The following is a 20,251-nucleotide window of genomic DNA, read 5'->3' on the forward strand; positions in this document are numbered from 1 at the left end:
TGTTCTCATCCTGAAGCAAAGTTCTTAACCTGAAGCACTATTTCTGGGTTAGAGTAGTCTGTAACCTGAAGCGTATGTAACCTGATGTACCACTGTATAGTTATTTATCTCCTTGACATCTGACGGGAGGGCGTTCCGTTAAGTGGTCCACCAAGAACCTCAGCAATTTTCAAATGGTCCGAGGTAGAGGGAGAAGTTGGAGGACCATTGCTCTACATTGTCTCTTTGCCCCTTCCCCTAATCCTCCCCTCACTCAGAGACAGTATACTGGGAACGAGAAGTGTTGCTCTCAGTTCCTGCTTTCAGGCTTTCCATAAGCATCTGGTTTGCCCCTGTGAGATCATGGCGCTGAACTGGTTTAGCCTGAACTAGCAGGTTATTCTTCCTGTTCCTTCCTCCAGGCTAAACATATTCTGCCTTTCCAAAACACGGCTTGGTCTCCAACCCCTCTCACCATTTTTATCTCTTTGCCCCGGGAAACATTCCAGAACATTGCCATTACTTCTCAATATTTGGTCACTTCGCTTTTTTGTTTCTTTGTTATTAATACTGCCTAGAATTGCATTAGCCCTTTTAAACGCTGTGTCACGCTTGCACCCGCATTTCCGTTCGTTTCCAGATTAATGTTTCAGATAAAAACCACACAGATCCCGTTTATCATCTCATAATTCATGTCAGGGCTGCGAATCCTCTGGGCTTTTTATTGGGCCAAGGCAGTCTACTTGCTTAAATTATTTTTTTTTCCCCTCAGTAGTAAATCTGGATGATTTAACTTGTTGGGTTTGGGTTTCTCCACCACCTGTCAGTCTTGAGGGAATAAATTGCCGTTCTCCTGTTTTCTGATCTTTCAGAAGTAGGATTCTTTTGTTTGTAAGGCTGTTTCCCAACGAGATAAGAGAGAACTGTAAGGGTAGTATTATGTAAAAAGAATTAGCATTTATATAGAGCTCCGGATGTTCAGTGTTCCTTGTGAATATTAACACCACAGTCTTCCCAACAGGTATGTGAAAGAAAGCTGCGTTATTATCTCCACATTGCATTATGGGTGGCTGCATGTTTACGTCGTACAGCAGCTGCATTAAGACGTTTGAGCAAGGACCGTGAGTGCCACCACCTCTTCCCCCCCCCCTCCATCAAATCAGTCCCTCTCTTGACACCCAGGAAGACAAATCTGGGCAAAAATTAAGTCCGGCAGAATTAGTATGAACCCCTTGAAAAGCACATACAGTCATACCTTGGATCCCGAACGCCTTGCGAGTCAAATGTGCTGGCTCCTGAATTATTATTATTATTATTATTATTATTATTATTATTATTATTATTAATTTATACCCCGCCCATCTGGCTGAGTTTCCCCAGCCACTCTGGGCGGCTCCCAATCGAGTGTTAAAAAGAATACAGCATTAAATATTAAAAACTTCCGTAAACAGGACTGCCTTCAGGTGTCTTTTAAAAATAAGATAGCTGCTTATTTCCTTGACATATGCTGGGAGGGCGTTCCACAGGGCGGGTGCCACCACCGAGAAGGCCCTCTGCCTGGTTCCCTGTAACCTCACTTTTCGCAATGAGGGAACCGCCAGAAGGCCCTCGGTGCTGGATCTCAGTGAGCGTTCTGGTTTGTGAACGTTCTTTGGAACCCGAACGTCCGACGCGGCTTCCGAATGGCTGCATGTGTTTTAGCTTTGTATCTTCCAGAGGGAGCCCAAGATTCCCGAGGAGCGGATGAACTTATGCCCTGCCATAGCAGGACAGCCGGGGGCGGGGAATGCACATATTTATATGCTAATGCAGTGCCCTGTTTAGGCCTGTCCCCCCCCTAAAAAAAAGGGTGCCGAGCCGAGGGGGCACAAAATTGAGACGACCCATTTAGCAGTGCCAGATTTGGGCCTTGCACAGGGCTCCATAGTATGAAAGATTACCAAAGTCCGCCCCTATACTAATGTGTGTTCATCATAATTTGCGGGGGGACACACCAAAGTTACCTTTCCTCTTGATTAAAGGGTAAAGGGGCCCCTGACAATTAAGTCCAGTCGCGAACGACTCTTGCGGCACTCATCTCTCTTTAAAGGCCGAGGGAGCCGGCGTTTGTCCACTTCCGCAGACAGTTTTCCCGGGTCATGTGGCCAGCATGACTAAGCCGCTTCTGGCGAAACCGGAGCAGTGTACGAAAACACCATTTACTTTCCCGCCGGAGCAGTACCTATTTATCTACTTGCACTCTGACGTGCTTTCGAACTGCTAGGTTGGCAGGAGCAGAGACCGAGCAACCAGAGCTCACCCCGTCGCGGGGATTCGAAATGCCGACCTTTCGATCAGCAAGCCCAAGCGGCACGGTGGTTTAACCCACAGCGCCACCCGCATCCCTTCCTCTTGATTTTGTTGTTGTTGAGTCGTTTAGTCGTGTCCGACTCTTCATGACCCCCTGGACCAGAGCACGCCAGGCACTCCTGTCTTCCACTGCCTCCTGCAGTTTGGTCAAACTCATGCTGGTAGCTTTGACAACACTGTCCAACCATCTCGTCCTCTGTTGTCCCCTTCATCTTTCCCAACATCAGGGTCTTTTCCAGGGAGTCTTCTCTTCTCATGAGGTGGCCAAAGTACTGGAGCCTCAGCTTCAGGATCTGTCCTTCCAGTGAGCACTCAGGGCTGATTTCCTTCAGAATGGATCAGTTTGATCTTCTTGCAGTCCATGGGACTCTCAAGAGTCTCTTCCAGCACCAGAATTCAAAAGCATCAATTCTTCGGCGATCAGCCTTCTTTATGGTCCAGCTCTCACTTCCATACATCACGACTGGGAAAACCATAGCTTTAACTATATGGACCTTTGTTGGCAAGGTGATGTCTCTGCTTCCTCTTGATTACCTATCCCCATAGAAAGCTGCCATATACAGAGTCAGACCATTGGTCCATATAGCTCAGTATTGTCCACAGTCCTCCAGGATTTCAGGTAAGGGAGTCTTTTCCCAGCCCGTACCTGGAGATGCCATCGGGGCCTTCTGCACTTCAACCAGATGTCCTACCACTCAGTTATGGCTCCTTCCCACTCTGTGGTTAGGCCTCCCCCCCCCCTTCAACTAATTTAAAGTCCATCCCCCACTATCTGCCCCCTTGCACGCTCCAGAGGTATCTTGTGGCCTGTTTCTTTGGGGTGTGGGTGAGGTGCTTTGTTTATTTTATTTTTAAGCCTCTGGTGGAGATTTCTGAACTGGTGGGCTGGAAGGGAAATGAAGTGGGTGTAGGAGCTGCGACTGCTGATTAAAAATAGATCTGAATCATTCCATCTGACCTGAGGGGGATCAACAGCTTCGGCGTTGACCTTTCGGATCTGAAATCTGCTAAGTGTTTCTATGGTAATTGGGTCCCTCTCTGGGGCTAATCAAAGATTTTTTTTTAAGCCGGATGAAAACCCTGCGGAGAGTGTGTGTGAGGGAAAGAATGAATTATTCCTGCAGTCCCTTGTTTACGATTCCTAATGTCTCTAGTGCAGAGACCCGAGCAAGGACCTTGTGTGAAGCAGCCATGAAATCAGGTGGATTTGGTTGAAAGACTGGGGTCAGGAGCTATCAAATTAATTCATACCTATCTTGTGCATCTGGGTGGCTAAACAGTTCCAACAGTTAGCTCAGCCTTGCAGTTCTGGGGGAGGTGATTTATGCTTGGTCTCCTGTGGCGAGTCAAGAGTTTTCCTCGAGGTGATCAGGCAGTCAAGGTTTCTTCTTCAAATCAGAGAGTAGTTGTTTCTTTCTTTTTTTGCCCTTGGCCATGAAACAGCTCACCCATCCCTAGTTTATTAGAAATTCTGTCTGGGCAGGCAGGGTAGCAGGAATGTCTGTGGGCCAGAAACTTTGGTTGCTGCAAGGCAGAAGTAATATGCTGATGTGTCTTTCACTAGACTTTGAAGAAAACAATTGTTCCGTTGGAAGATGAGAGTGTCTGCCTTACAGTTAGCAGTGCAGGAACTATTCTTGGCTCTTTTTGATGAGAAACTCAAAAACCAACCCTACCTATTTCTTTGAGCTGGGATGGGGAACACACACACACACACACACACACACACACACAGAGAGAGAGAGAGAGAGAGAGAGAGAGAGAGAGAGAGAGAGAGAGAGTTTTTGTTTTGTTTTCCATAGTCTGGCTTACTATGTTCTCTGTTCTTCACAAAGGGTGTGTGGCTCTTTGAAACCTTCGCATGAGATGGAAAAGTTTCCTTGCCACATATTTAATTCAAACCAAATGGTGTTGTGTTTTCGTGTGTGTGTGTGTGTGTGTGTGTGTGTGTGTGTGTTTTGCAAACATCCCAAGAGGTTGGAGGGGAGGGGAAACGGTCTGTGTTCCACTCTGCAAAACTCAGATGGGGAGATGGAGTGGGGGGTAGATAGCCCTTTAAATGGAGGTAGAGTCTGTTTATTCTTCTTGTGGGCGGGCCATTTCATGTAATTGAGCCAGCCGTCAGGGGACCAATCAAAAGGTGTCTGGTACATTTATGTGTTTGAAGGGGGGGGTGAAGCCAGAGGAGAGCTGGTTGCTAATGTCACTTGAGGACACCTGAGTCAGAGGTGCCATAAACCTCTGGCTGATGTGGGGAGGGGGCGGTCCTGCAATCTGGAGATCCGGCATTTGGTATGTCAACAGAGGACCCTGGGATCAGAAGGTCTGGGGTTTGTTATGCCAATTAACTATGTTCCACAGCCTGAAAATATTGCAAGCCCTTTTTATTTTTGTAATCTAGATGCTACCATCCAGGGTCAATAAAGCCCATTTTACTCTCTTAAAACAAGAATCTGAGCTTCTCTGTCTCTCCCTCTACCCAACCCCACTCCCTACAACCTGCACTGATCTCTCATCCTCTTAAACATCTCCTCCTACACTGCTAACTTTTCTGACCTGCAGACTGCAAGAATCCAAGTTTCCTTGAACAGGCACTTCTGGGTCTTTTCTTTCTCCCCATAACTGCTCCAGAGGGTGGCGAGGTCAGGGATTTGCAGGCTGTAGAGTTGGGGTGTTGTTGTTTTTTGCTTTGCAGAGAGGATCCACAAGGATGGAGCAAATTAATCGCTGCCAGCCTCTTCTGGGTTAAAGGAATACTCTCTCCTCTACCCACCCAGGTGCAAAATCATGCTGCTGCAACTGAGATCACTGCTAATAATTCATCAGGAACTAATTTTTTTTTTTTTGGTTGTTGACAGGGTGTGACTTTCATCATGACAAACACTATTTTTATTTTGCCTTACAGTCTTTTCAAGGAAGCCAGGGCCGGGCCTATCTCTTCAATTCAGTGTAAGTGTCTGGGTTCCACCCCCCACCCCCCTCTCCGTTGTCACTGTTGTCGTCAGAAAGGGAGAGGCGGAGCCTTCTGCCCTCCAGACGTTGCTGGAATACAACTCCCATCATCCTTTTGCGTTGGCCCATGCTGGCTGAGGCTGATGGGAGTCTGAGTCCAGCAGTGTCTGGAGAGCCACGGGTTTCCCCATCCCTGCCCTTTCCAGTTAACAAGCCAATGACTGCTTGAAGTGGCATGATCCTGATTTATGCATATAAGAACAGAGGTGTGCTTAGTGAGGAGCACAGCTGCTGCAGCGAAATGGACCAGGATCTGCAAATCAAAACTTCTCTCTTCCTTCTTCCCACATTTGCAGAGTTAATGTGGGCTGTGGCCCTGCGGAAGAACGGGTTTTGCTAACAGGACTGCATGCGGTGGCAGACATTTACTGTGAAAACTGCAAAACCACCCTGGGCTGGAAATACGTGAGTGTTTTTGTTTCTTAAAATCTTGTCCCCTTTGGCCCTTCGTTCAGTGCGCTCTACTGCAATGCGCTCTACGTGGGGCTACCTTTGAAGGTAACCCGGAAACTACAACTAATGCAGAACGCGGCAGCTAGACTGGTGACTGGGACCGGCCACCGAGACCACATAACACCGGTCTTGAAAGACCTACATTGGCTCCCAGTACGTTTCCGAGCACAATTCAGAGTGTTGGTGCTGACCTTTAAAGCCCTAAACGGCCTCGGTCCGGTATACCTGAAGGAGCGTCTCCACCCCCATCGTTCTGCCTGAGGTCCAGCGCCGAGGGCCTTCTGGTGGTTCCCTCGCTGTGAGAAGCCAAGTTACAGGGAACCAGGCAGAGGGCCTTCTCAGTAGTGGCACCCGCCCTGTGGAACGCCCTCCCACCAGATGTCAAAGAGAAAAATAACTACCAAACTTTTAGAAGACATCTAAAGGCAGCCCTGTTTAGGGAAGCTTTTAATGTTTAATAGGTTATTGTATTTTAGTGTTTTGTTGGAAGCCGCCAGAGTGGCTGGGGAAACCCAGCCAGATGGGCAGAGTATAAATAATAAATTATTATTATTATTATTATTATTATTATGATAACTGGAATCTCCTTTTATTTTTAGAGGGCGAGCTGTAGCTCAGTGGCAAAGCCCTTGCTTTGTATGCAGGAAAGTTCAATTCCCTGGCATCTCCAGATAGGGCTGGGAACGTCCCCTCCCTGCCCGAAACCTAGGGGAGAGCTGCTGCCGGCCAGTGTAGACAGTACTGAGCTAGATGCACCAACGCTCTGATTCTGCATAAAACACATGCTTTATTCCTGGGACAAGGTCTCTTTCTGAATACCAGCTAGCTGATCCTTTTGACGGTGTGGCTGTTGTAAACAAAAATTGCCCTTTTCCCTTATGGGGTATCCAAGAGCCCATATAGAGTCCTTACGTAGGTTCCCTATTGGTAGGAGAGAATAACAGAGGCCAACCAGAGAATATTGAGAAGCAAAGCAGCTCGTAAGCTTGATCTTTATTGATCTGTTGCAACAGGGTGCTCCCCCACATGCAGGAGAGGAGGAACCCAGAAAAATGGTGTGCAAGGCCGTATAAAGACTTTTGAAATTGCCACCCTGTAGCTCAAGACCACCCCCAGAAACATCATACATCCATCACAGAAGGGGTGTAACCTAAGACCACCCCTCAGATACATCACACCTACATCACAGAAAAGGCGGTCTAAAACAGAAATTTGAATGTTGTTTCTCTCCTGTCTGGCAGGTTACTTGATTGGATTGCCTGGGGAGCCTGGCCAGTCTTTTGTAATGATAAATACTTAGTTCTTGGGCCAGGACACAGGCTCACACCCTATTCATATCTTAAATGTGCCCTTAAGACAGGATTTGTGAGGAAAGAGACAATGGGGAGGTTTTCCCACTTTGACCTTGCAGAGAAAACATTTGCTCAGTTTAGGAATCAAAATGGTTTCAGGTCGGTCTTTCTGTGCTGATCTATGTACGTGCTTGGTTGGTACACTTATGAACATTACCATATATCTAAGACCTCAAAATTCCTATCACATGGCGAAGCCAGCTCTGGCCTTCAGCTGTGCAAAAGACCTAAGAGAAGTACACTCTTCCTCAGCAAGGCTGGAGTTGGGGTTGGCTGCTGAGCAGCTGGGGAAGTTAACAACATTTCAGCCTCTGGGATAAATCCGTGAACCTGATCCCATTGCAAAAGGGACCTTGGGAGTTCACGCCAGCCAGGCGCTAAAACCCTCAGTCCTTTGAACAATCGGATTATGTTTCCAAAACACGGTTGGGCAGTTCAGGAACCAAAAAAAAAGAAAAAGAAAAAGTGTGCCTCTGTAAATTTCCTTCCAAACCTCTGCTAATACACAATGTTTAGAAAAGGCCCATAACTTGTGCACACTTCAGCTGGGTTTTAAAAGAAGCTGAGCTCCTGTTTGTGGTGACTGCATTTCACACTGGAGCTGTACTGTCAGATGATGATCACATTTACCACAGTAACACAAGAGGTGTGGAAATTTCCTGGGCCCACCCAACCTCCTTCCCTAACCTGGTGCTCTCCAGATTCCTTACTGAAGAGCTGTAGCTCAATAGAGTTTGAGTTTGGACTTGATATCCCGCCTTTCACTAGAAGAAGAGTTTGGATTTGATATTCCGCCTTTCACTCCCTTTAAGGAGTCTCAAAGCGGCTAACATTCTCCTTTCCCTTCCTCCCCCACAACAAACACTCTGCGAGGTGAGTGGGGCTGAGAGACTTGAAAGAAGTGTGACTGGCCCAAGGTCACCCAGCAGCTGCATGTGGAGGAGCAGGGAAGCGAACCCAGTTCACCAGATTACGAGTCCACCGCTCTTAACCACTACACCACACTGGCTCTCAGTGTGTAGTACAGTATCTTCTTTGCATGCGGAAGGTACTCGGTTCGGTTTCCGGACATCGCAGTCCCTGGACTGAGACCCAGGAGGAACTTCGCTCCTTTTCCTTGTTTTGATTGTGTCTCTTTCCCTTTCCAGGAACACGCGTTCGAAAGCAGTCAAAAGTATAAGGAAGGCAAATACATCATTGAATTAGCTCACATGATCAAGGACAACGGCTGGGATTGAATGGCGAGGAGACGCACGCCGAACATGGGCGAGAGAGAGAGGGAGTTTGTCATCCTACTGAACATTTTATCTCCCGGAAAACCCCACACATATATATATGAGCGAGTGACTGACAACCGTTTGGTTCCGTGCGTTTGGGGGCTTGTCGTTGTCGTCGTCGTGTTGAGATGCTTCCTCACAGAACCCTTCCTCCCATCCGTAGCGGAGACCGGCCTCGATAACTTCTGTCTCTCCTTGCTTTTGTCTCTTGTTTGTGAGTTAACTTCTGGTCCCTTTCCTCCTCCCCCACTCCCCTGCCCAGCTCCCTTACCCCTCTGTGTTCTGGCATTGGGGGTGCGTATAGATGTAAGGAGGACTCGAACTCGGTGCCCCTCAAAACCGGTTCCTAAGTGACATTGTCTCAGTACAAACTGGAGGTTGGTTTTGGGGTGGTGTGTGTGTGTTGTTTTTTTAATCCAAGGGTCCCGGCACGAGGGAAGGAGTGCTGGGTCTTCAGACGTCGGGCGCGCGGGAGAGTTGCATCGCCCCTACCCCTTTCCCCGCTTGGCCTTTTAAAAAAATTCCTGGTCAACCATGGCTTGAAACTTGTGGACCGCAGAAAAAAATATATATACCTCATGGCTGTATCCTCTCTGCATCTCAAAGACTATAGCCTAAAAACTTGTCGCTAGTGGCATCCCCAGACTGGTCTGTGTTCCTCGTTTGATTGCTTGTTTCTTTTTAAGTGATCTCTTTGGATTTTTTGTCTTTTTCGTACTAATGTTTGATTTGAGAGGAGGAGGGTGTAAACACAGGTCCCGGGCCTAGCCCTCCCTGGCCTCCTGTTCCCAGTGAGCAAGCCCACCCAAACACTGCGGTGCTGATGTTGGGAGATCGGAAAACCCTCGCCATTTGCTTCCCACAACGTTGACACTTCAAGTGCAGGAAGCATGTCCCGCTTCAAAACTGAAGGGAGCGAATACATTTGAGGCGGGCGGGGGAGCAAGGAGAACAAGGAGGTGGTGATCTATATCCTTCACAAAATTGCTGGCAGTTTTGCAGCCTCCTGACTGCTTGATTTTTTTTTGCGGGGAGGGGGGCTGACTGGTCTCACTAGGATGATGGAAACAAGCCTGGATCGCTTCTGCAGATGATAAGTTGGACGACCTGCACTTGTGCTGTTAAGTGTGACTCCTAAAAAGAACAAAAACACAACAGGGGTGATGGACTCAGGCAGTAACAAATGTTTCAGAGCCTAAGTGTGTGTTAAGTTCTGGTTCAGCAGTGGGGGGGGGGGGGGTTGGTGAGTGTTTTGAACAGAAGCAGCTCCGAAAGAAGCAGAGGACTCTTAAAAACCTCCGGGTGGAGAACCCTGCAGCCTCCCCAGGTGTCGTTGGACTCCAGTTCCCAGCAGCCAGCATGGCCCAAGGGTCAAGGATGATGGGAGTTGTAGTCTAGTGGCATATGGAGGGCCACAGTTTTCCCCTACTCTGTTAAGTAGAGATAGAGGAACGGCTCTATATAGAAGAGGGAAGAGTTCACAAACGATGGCGGGCCATTTTAGCCTGCCCAAATCTGGAGCTACTGCCAAAATTGCCCTTCCCAATTAGGAAGGAGTGATGCTGTCTTACTCCTGATGTTGCACCAAGGTTCAGTGGCCATCAGAAAGCAGCCAGGCCTCAGTTTCCCAATGCAAGGCCTGTGGGAATCCTTGTCTGCCTCTCCCTCCCCACTGTATTAGAAGAAATTGCTGTCTCCAATGGATCTAGCTAAACATGTTAACTGTCTGTTAAGATTTGCAGGGTGTGTGTGGAATATTACTTGCCAGTGTTCTATGTCGGGCCAGGGTTTTGCATGGCAGAGGGGTAGCCTTCTTTTGAATCACTCCTGTTTTGCTTTCAGGCCTCCCTCTTGTCTTTTTTTTGGGGTGGGGACACAGGGGGCTGCAAGGGGGGAGCTTTGAGAGCCCCCCCTTTTTTTGCATTTCAATGCATTGTCAGTAACACTGTGAATTTGCATTCTGCATCAAAGCGACTCCGGTGTCTGACAAGTGAAGTCAGGCTGAATTTGTACACATCTAAATGAATTCCTTTCCATCCTTCCCCCCTCACTGCCTCTCTCTTTTTCTCATTCGCCCTCACCCCTTGCTTTATTGGTGGAAATCTTGTCATGTAGGTTAATCTGCTCTGCAAATCTGTCGCAATCTGCTGGCAAGAAAGAGATCCAGTATAGCCCATGGTGTGGGTTTTGGTTTTTGTTTATTTTGGTCAGGGCAGGCGTGGAGAACCATCCGGTTTTCATGGCCTCCTGTTGGGATTCCTTTTTCTGTGGCAGAAACTCAGGTTAGCAGCAGTGGGGGGGATGCCCGCTTGAGAGTGATAAACAAAGAGAAAATTTGGGGTGAGGAGGAAGGAATTAGGTTCAATCACTAATGTTTGCTGATTAATTGGCTCTGATGGTGCAAGAGAATCACCCCCATAATCTTTGTAGCAAAAAGCTGCATTTCAGGGCACAGATCTGTCTGTGGGGCAAGATCCACGAATTGCTGCCTAGCAGGAGTCTTGATACATCCCCACACCACCTGTTTACATGCTAGTCCTAATAACAGTGCAATACCCAGCTTGGACCTGGGAAGTCCAGTCTCTCCAAATCCAAGCCTGTTCCACTACAAGCGTCTGTTGTTTACCTGACAGGACACCCCATTTTTATTGTGTGGCTGCAGCCCATGCCCCTCTCTAAACCATTTGATATCAGAAGCACCCTTTGGGCTGTCCCTTCTGAGATCTAGTTTCAGTCTTCCTGCTCTGCTAAAACATTAACCTCAAGTGCTTCTTAACGTTTGCTAGATTTTGCTGCTAAATCACCCATCACCTGCTCTTAGAGTACAGACTCGTGTGACAGCGTTTTATGTTTGGTAATGGAAGAGGGAAAGCAAAAGCAGATGCCCTAAACTACTTGTGGGGAAACTGAGGCCTTCTTGGACGTTGTTGGACTCCCATCGTCCCTCACCATTGGCCATGCTGGCCGCTAGGGCTGCTGGGAGTCGGAAGCCCATCAGCATCCTGATGCCCTCCCCCCCCCCTGTGATTTTGAGTTTATGCTCAAAAACACTGTGTTCTGAATCAATGGCTTTTGGAAATTTGATTTCTCTCTCTTTACAGCATGACCAAAGAACTTGGCTAATTTTTTTTTGTCCCCAAGTTAGTTGATAGGTACCATCTTTTCCTGATGGGTAGCAGACTGCAGAGGTCAGCCGTTGTCTCCGGGGGGGGGGGGCAGGGATTAAAAACGAACATTAAGCAATGAGAGTTGAAGTTACCTCCTGATCATGAGGACTAGAACCATGGCCATTTCTCCCCTGAATCCTACAGGTTGTAGGTGGAAACACCGTCCCTGTCTCATAGTGAGTTCCCCTTGGCTGATGAAAAGAATAGATCTTGAATTATATCCCTCTGACTTGCAGAATTTGATAGGGTTATTCCTCCCCTTGCCCATTCCACTTTGTTCTTCCCTTTCGTTCCTGGATCATATAAAAATGACACCCTGATTATAATATCTACATACCATACAAGGCAGTAGCATATGTACTTTTTATGTTAATAATGTTGAATTTAAAAAATAATATCTATGTGGTGCTTTTACACCCCGCCGACCCCCTCACCAAACCACTTTTGCGTGTTACAGTTTTGAATTTTTCTAAACTTTTATTCTCTCTCTGTCTTGCAAACTATTATTTAAAGGGAAATAATGCAGATGTTAGGCAGATGTTTGTTAGCAGGGAGTTGTGTTCAAATCAAACAAGACCTTAAGAAATGCAGGGCAGGGAGGAAACTAAAATACAGCCAGTTTCATGGTTAATGTGAAGCCCATTGGAACGTCTGGAGGCAAGGATTCATTTTTAAGTATATAAATAAATTCAGGGACGCGCGGTAATTCACACTCTTGAATGTAGACAGAGACAGATGTTGAAATAATTCCTTGTCTTGGGACTTCCATTTGAGTGTATATAGGTTGCTCCTGATAATCTCAGTGAGTGCCGTTCAATGGCTTAAGCTATGCTGCTAACTTTTGCATGATGTTGTTTTAAATCTTGTGCCTTTTCGTCTTTTCAAAGTCTCTGTCTTTGGAGCACCCTCATCGTTGTCCCAGAGAGAAGTGTGGAAAACATGTTTGTACGATGTAGTAATTGGCGTGTTCAGATTTGAATCAGGGGAACATGTTTTCAAATCGGACACTTGAGTGTCAAAGAGCTCCCTGAATATCTTCAGGAAAGGCCATTTTTCAGCTTTTTTGTTAGGATAAAATAGGAGCAGACCCTCATATATATTTGTCAAGGCAGGGCCAAATGAAGTGTCAGAAGAAAGAGATTGAAGATATAATTCTAACTCCATTAACATAAGCTGGACTTTCATTGATTTCAGTTGGGACTTGACTTGTACCTACATCTGAAGGGGGTGGCATTTGTCACGGCTAAAGCGCAGGGTAGCAAAAACAGATGTTGAGCTATACTTAGAAGCAAGGAAGTTTAGGTTGTGGTTTGGAAGGATTTAAATAGCACCAGGCTGTCTAGTCTTTTGTGTCCGGGGTTGATAACGGCGGGGTGTTAGAGGGAAGCCTCGGACTGGGAAATCTCTCAAGAGTTCTTAAAGTAGATTCCTGAGCCACTCTATGACTGCTTTCTAGTTTCTGAGCTGCCTGATCCTCTTGTCAAGGGACATCCCAGGAACACCTCAACCGCTGCAAATCTGTGGTGTGGGCCTTAGGCCATATCTGCACCATACATTTAAAGCTCTATGGTACCACTTTACTCAGTCATGGCTTCCCCCAATGAATTCTGGGAGCCTTAGTTTGTCATGGGTACTGAGAGCAGTTAGGAGACACCCCCTATTCCCCACTCAGAACTACAGTTCCCAGAGTTCCCTGGGAAGAGGGATTGGTTGCCATATTTCAAAAGGTAAAATTCCTGACACCCGCAAAGTTGTCAGCTTTTTTGGGGGGGGGGCGAAACAAAAATTGCACAGCATATGTTTTGGGCACCGCGTAAAATCGCAACCCCTAAAAAACACATTTTGAGGGAGAAATCATGCCGCGAGATCACGGCAACCCAAATGGCCACTGTTCTCTTGCGATAAGAAACAGGGTGTCCTTTTTTCCCTCCCAGGACACTTGAGGGGTATGTTAAAATGTTGTAACACTGCTTTTAAATGTTGGGTGCGGATGTGGCCTTGGCCTAGCTGAGACCTGGGAACAGTTCTTGAAAGACGCTGTCTTCTTTCCTCCTTTCTGGTGTTGTAGGCTGACATGAGCAGTTCTCTATCCAAACAGGAGTGGATTAGTTTGTCGTTCCCTTCAGCCTGATTGACAGCCTAGGGAACATCAATGGCTCTCCGGACGTGGCTAGTGGTGTTGGGAGTGAAGGGAGTTTTTGTCCATCAACATCTCTCTCCCCTGTGTCCCTGCCATCAGTGGGAGCAGCCACAACCAGTGAAACCACCCTCTCCACTGCCCCAGAGAAGACCATCTCTTGTGTGTCTCTGCATGAGTCCGCGTTCAGCATGTGCCTCCCCTACTGCAAGAGAGGTGCAACAGGCACCCCATTCATTGGACTAGCCGGGTCTTAATTTCTCGCACCGCCCCAGACTTTCCCTCTGGACGCATTAGCTAGGTTCCGCTGCACGATGCAGGAATGATTTCGTATCGAAACTTGTCTATGATTTATTTATTTTTTTATATGTTTACCGTGGAGGGGCGGGAGGGAGGTACCATTTAGATTTTCTTGCCTTAGGCACCACCAAATGTATTGGGCCACCTCTGTCTATATGTCTGTATGTAGAGACTTCCTCTGAACCAGACCAAAGAATCAATTTCAGAGCTTGTTCATTGCCTCCGGAGTCACTATAGCACTAGCAATGGCCGTGCTCTGTTCACAACAAGAAGTAGCTCGTGAATCTCTGCTGCCGGATTTCCGTAAATCTCTGTTTTACCAGGTGAACCATCAAATTCTGTAAGGCGAATAATATGGAAACTGTCTTCTAGAATCAGGCTTCAAGTGGCAGGCAGCATAGCAAGGCAAGTGAGTTGGCAGCATAGATTGTCCTTTTTTAAAATAATAATATCTCCAAACAGCACAAGCTGCTTCCTGTCCTGTTCTTTAGCCACCGGTCTCTGTATTGTAAGCAGGTCTCCTGTTTTAGGTTTTTGGGGTGTGTGGCAGCAGATATTGTCTAGGGTTGCCACCTTTTTTTAACAGCACCCTCACACACACACACAAGTTTGCAAGCAGAGCAAAATTTCTCAGCATGGGGAGGAACTAGTGAGGGGGCGTCTATTTAGCTGTCATTTAAAGGCGCAGGAGCAGGGTCAGAAAGAAAAGGTGGCAACCTCTGATTCTATCCGTTTAGGCCCTCCAGCTGTTTTGGGACTACAACTCCCATCATCCCTAGCTAACAGGACCAGTGGTCAAGGATGATGGGAATTGTAGTCCCAAAACAGCTGGAGGGCCAAGTTTGGCCATCACTGTTCTAGATTCTGGCGACGTGTTTACATCTCTGCCGTTAATGGGTCTCTATTTTTTTTCCCGTCGCTGTTAAGTCTTTCCTTTTACCCCAGTTTTGATTGCTCTATAAATCTCCCAAGTGGACCAACAGCACAAATGATTGGATTGCGCTTTGGCAATATGACTCTTTGGCAGTATGCTTGATCAGTGCTGCATGTGCTTCATTTCTCCACATGCCCTGCCCCTTCTCATAAAACTTTCTGGTGCACACACATTTTAAATGACAAAACAAGCAGGTGAAATCTCTTGTTCCTCGTGTTCGCATATTGGTTTGTTTGTTTTTTATTCCTGTGTGTATGTCTGTGTGTTCGAACTGAGATAATTATGTATTAAATATACATTTCATGGTATCATTTCAAGGATGAGGAAGAATCACACTTCCCACCACACATAAACCCCAGCTTTGCGTCGCTCATGATGAAAGAAATGAATGAGTAGCTGAAGAAATGCTTTACCTGTCTGAGAGGAAACCGGGGAGTGGAATGTTCTGGAATATTTGTTTGTGTGTTGACTTTCAGGAATCTTTTTTTAAAAGAAAAAAGAAAAAGGAAGTTGAATGCTGGAAAACAGTTGAAGAAGGAGAAAACAAATGGTTTTTAACTTTAAATTTTAAAAAAACCCTGCACACTTAACTGTGAGCAGAATAGCATTATGGGTAAGATACAATGGGCACCTTAATGCTTTCTTCAAATGAAGCAAATATATTTCCAATACCAGCCTGTCGTGTTGACGCCCTTGTGTTTACAAACTGTGTGTACATATTTCTTGGGTTTTTGTTTTATTTGTATTTTATTTTTATTGTTTGGCATATTCTTCAGGTCGTTTTTTTGCTTCAGTAATAAATGTTTTTAATTGTTTTGGGGTTTTCTTTTTTGTTTTTTTTTTTGGGGGGGGTCTTCACCTCGTCATGTCCTTTGTATAATTGTACATAGTACTTCAGTATTAGAAAGAAGGAAGCATTTGTTGACCTATTTACGATATGTGTTGGTGCTCATTTGGAAGAGAAAAAAAATAAAATAAAAGTTTTCCAATATTAAAAAGCCACAGCTCTGTGGTAGTGGTGATTTTCAGCCTCCCTCTTATTTGTTGCTTAAAAAAAAAACACCCTACAGTTTCTGAACATATGCATTAAATCAAATGTCTCAAGGGGGGGGGGGAATCAAAAGAGATTCTAAGAAAGCATACCTGAGATTTGTAATGCTGATTGCTCCACCCATTTTTACTTCTGGCCCCGTCTACTCCCAGCATGTGGCCCCCAGAAAGTTACCTAGAAGTGAACATGGCCCTTGGTGAAAAATCCCTGCCCCTGAATTAGGAGGTGGTGATCTCTGTCTCCTTTGTGACAGGCATACGCACAGGTCCAGGACCTTTTTGAGCTCACCTGGCCAACCTCCCAAGTTCATAGCTGTCAACGTTTCCCCTTTTTAAAGGGAAATTCCCTTATTCCGAATAGGATTCCTTGCAAGAAAAGGGAAAAGTTGACAGCTATGCCCACGTTCCAGGTTTTAAGGCTTGAAGAGGTGCCAGCCCTTCATGGACCACAGGCTTAACATGAGTTCATTGTGTGATGCAGCAGCAAAAAAAGCTAATGCTATTCTAGGCTGCATCAACAGAAGAAATCTAGTGTCCAGAACAAGGGAAGGAATAGTCTGACTCTATTCTGCTTTGGTCAGACCACACCTGGAAGACTGTGTCCAGTTCTGGGCGCCACAATTTAAGATGGATGTTGACAAGCTAGAACATGTGCAGAGGAGAGCAACCAAGATGATCAAGGGTTGGGAAACAAAGCCGTATGAGGAGTGGTTGAAGGAGCTGGGACTTGGCTGACTTTGAATAAACATTCACAAACTTTTTACTGAGAATAGTTTGAGGATCTATACGACTGTGTAACATGCAGAAAACAGCACTTTTAGAGAAATCAAAGACGAACTGAGGGAAGTCAGGGGTGGGGGTGGGTGGGTTCTGTGGGGGGAGGGAGGAAAAATTGGGGGGGAATAAGAATGATATGTTTCTGGATAATATGTTTTGTTTTAATTTTGAATAAAAAAGTTATTAAAAAAAAAAGAAGGAGCTGGGTATGTTTAGCCTGGAAAAGAGGAGACGGAGAGGAGATAAGATAGCCATCTTCAAATATCTGAAGGGCTGTCTGGTGGAAGATGGAGCAAGCTTGTTTTCTCCTGCTCTGGGTGGGTAGGACTCGAACCCATGGCTTCAAGTTACAAGAAAGGGGATTCCGAGATAACATCAGGAAGACAGCAAGAGCTGTTTGACAGTGGAACAGGCTCCCTCAGGAGGTTGCGGACATGCCTTCATTGCAGGTTTTCAAGCAGAGGTTGGCTGGCCGTCTGCCATGGATGCTTTAGTTGATATTCCTGCATCACTGTGATTCTATGGTTCTATGAGGCAGGTGGAGGAGCAGGCCATTAAAACAAGACTGAACAGCTGTTGGTGTCTACGTCTCGTCATCGCCCTCACACATCAAAGTCCCTTTGGGCCTGGCTTATTTTGAAGTGGCCAGAAGTTATACCCCAAATCCAGACAGCTTGACCTCCCCCCCCCTTTTATTCCTGCAGAGAATCTTCCTTCTCACTCATCCTGCTCTGTAGCTTTGTGTTTCCATGACAGCGCCATGGAGGAGCCCACTGTTTCCATGGTGACAGATGATACCCTGGTACTGGGTTTCACCTCTTCCAGCCTCTTGGTGTTGTGTTGCCGAAATGTGAAGATGGGTTCGGGCGGGTGGCAAAGAGAGCTCAAACGCTCCATTGTAATGTGAGCTGCTGCTGCTTTGTGGCTGAATGGAGATTTGAACCCGGGTCTTTCTCAGTCTTACTCCAAAATGAATGGCTACATCAGCTTTTAAATGTGTCCTCCATGCTACAACATCTACTTTTCAAGCAGATAGAGTAAGGCCCTTACTGAAGAGCTGCTGTAAGTCAGTGCGGGCAATACTAGCCTAGGTAGAATAATGATCTTCCTCAGTATTTGAAGGCAGCTCCCGCAGTTTCCAATTAAATTGCCCTTAATTTAGAACCATGAGGACTGGAATCTTGCTTCATTTTTAGGGGGAGGCCCTAGGCTCAATCCCCACCCTCTCCAGGCAGGGCTGGAAGAGGCACTGCTTGGCCGAGACCCTGAAAAGCTGCTGCCAATGTAGAAAATACTGAACTGGGTGGACATATGGCAAGACACCATATAAGGCAAAACATAGCCTTGTGTTGCTGTCCTCCCCCTGGGCGATTTGCAACGGTCCCTTCCGTGGGATTGTTGTGATCAGGGAGCAGATTTGCAGATAAAACACCCACCCTGTCTATGAATCACCATTACGTTTGCATCTTGGAACAGAAGCTCGGCTAATAGTCAGTGATGGCTGCATGGAACCGAGAGCAAAGCTTGGCATCTGTTTGTCTTGTCACAGCCAAGCTGCTAGCTGGGTCATTAAGGATGGGGGTGTTAATTGTTTTCTTCTGTGTATGAAACTGCTTGATACTGAATCAGACCCAGTTCTGGCTTACTCTGTCTGGCCACTGCTCTCCGGGCTATTATACGGCAGAGAGAAGAGGCTCTTTCCCCCATCCTTTGCTCTGCCTAACATCCTTTTAACAGGATGTAGCAATGGGAGAGAAATCAGGTTCAGTTCACATGAAAAGGTACAAGCCCGCCTAATACTAGCCGAAACACACCCGTCTTTTTCTGGATTTTGTAGGGCACTTACCCAGCCAAGTAATGGGTACAAAACAAATGCATATACTGGGGTAAAGTGTACATAAAAGTGCATATAATCGTGAAAATGACCTGCAAAAGTGCATTATAATATATTGTTACATTTATCTTCCACCTTTTCTCCAGGGAGCTCCAAGTGGCATGCACGGGTTCTCGTCGTGTTTTACCCTCCTCACAATCCTGTGAGGTAGGCGGAGAGGCTGTGACTGGGCTGAGGCAACCCAGTGGACTTCATGGCCAAGAGGGGATTTGAACCCTGCTGTCTCCCTAGTCCTAGTACAGTGGTACCTCAGGTTACATACGCTTCAGGTTACATACACTTCAGGTTACAGGCTCTGCTAACCCAGAAATAGTGTTTCAGGTTAAGAACTTTGCTTCAGGATAAGAACAGAAATTGTGCTCCAGCGGCACAGCGGCAGCAGGAGGCCCCATTAGCTAAAGTGGTGCTTCAGGTTAAGAACAGTTTCAGGTTAAGAACAGACCTCCGGAACGAATTAAGTACTTAAGTACCACTGTACATGACTCTAACCACTACACCATTATAGTAAGGGAAATTGCTTTGCAAGAGTTCCTATTAGGCAAAATTGCTTAGAGAAATGTGTCTATTACAGCATTAAAGATTTGATGAATTTTCGTGCAAATTTGCAAAGTGACGTGGCAAGCCAAACTAAATATATTGAAAATGAACTGGGGGCCTTCTACATTCCAAGCAGGTGTCCTGACACTCAGCTTGTGGGGCCTTGTGGTTCTGGGAACCTCGATGACTGCTGGTGGTTGTTTTCTTTGCTTCATCCCTGCCTGTGACATATTTAGGTAGCATTGTGGATGGCGTAGGTTTTCTGCTTCTGGTGACAGCAGATTTTCTAATGGGCCCTGAAGCTGGAGAGCGCGTTCTGACGCCCGGGGGGCTATTTCTGTTCAAGATGTACGCTTTGGGGTATAAATAGCACAGTGGGTTATGCTTTTCCTGGGACAGGGCATAGCTAGATTAAATGCCTTGCAGAAAGCAGCTGCAAGGCGGGGGAGAGAGGTCACCTAGAGGTCATCATCTCCCGCTGTTCACAGGATTGGTGCCAAAAGATCTCTAAGGAAATGGAGGATGTTTGGCCACTGTTTTCAAGCACCTACCTGCTTCCTCTGCCTCCTCCCACATCACTCCAAATTCTGCATCAAGGTGTCTGGAGCTATGCATTTGCAAAGATGCCTACACCTAATAATAATAATAATTATTATTATTATTATTATTTATACCCCACCCATCTGGCTGGGTCTCCCCAGCCACCCTGGGTGGCTTCCAACAAAGTATTAAAATAAAGTGGTCTGTTAAACATTAAAAGCTTCCCTAAACAGGGCTGCCTTCAGATGTCTCCTAAAAGTCTGGTAGTTGTTGTTCTCTTTGACATCTGGTGGGAGGGTGTTCCACAGGGTGGGTGCCACCACCGAGAAGGCCCTCTGCCTGGTTCCCTGTAACTTGGCTTCTCGCCCTACATTTTAAACTGATGGCAGGTCAGTTTCTAATTGTTGTTAAGGGTCAGAGCGGTAACTTGGGGTTCGGGGGAACCAGTGCAGACCCTCTAAGTGTCCCTATTTACAGAAGTCGTTCCGGTTTC

The 20,251-nt window shown here is 46.5% G+C and overlaps 1 protein-coding gene across 3 annotated transcripts in view; it reads left to right on the plus strand.

Moving 5' to 3' along the window:
- YPEL2 (yippee like 2) overlaps positions 1-15,962 on the plus strand; it is a 53,036-nt gene extending 37,074 nt beyond the window's left edge. For 2 of the 3 annotated variants that reach the window (XM_083588083.1, XM_083588084.1), the window contains exons 3-5: positions 5,234-5,277; positions 5,637-5,745; positions 8,294-15,962. In XM_083588083.1, the coding sequence (XP_083444209.1) occupies positions 5,234-5,277; positions 5,637-5,745; positions 8,294-8,383 (243 nt within the window). In that variant the 3' untranslated portion in view covers positions 8,384-15,962. The remainder of the gene's footprint in view (positions 1-5,233; positions 5,278-5,636; positions 5,746-8,293) is intronic. The other variant, XR_014541957.1, reaches the window with a different exon arrangement.
- The last annotated feature ends 4,289 nt before the right edge of the window (positions 15,963-20,251 follow it).

This window comes from Podarcis filfolensis, assembly GCF_964270895.1.
Source record: "Podarcis filfolensis genome assembly, chromosome: 15".
NCBI lineage: Eukaryota > Metazoa > Chordata > Lepidosauria > Squamata > Lacertidae > Podarcis > Podarcis filfolensis.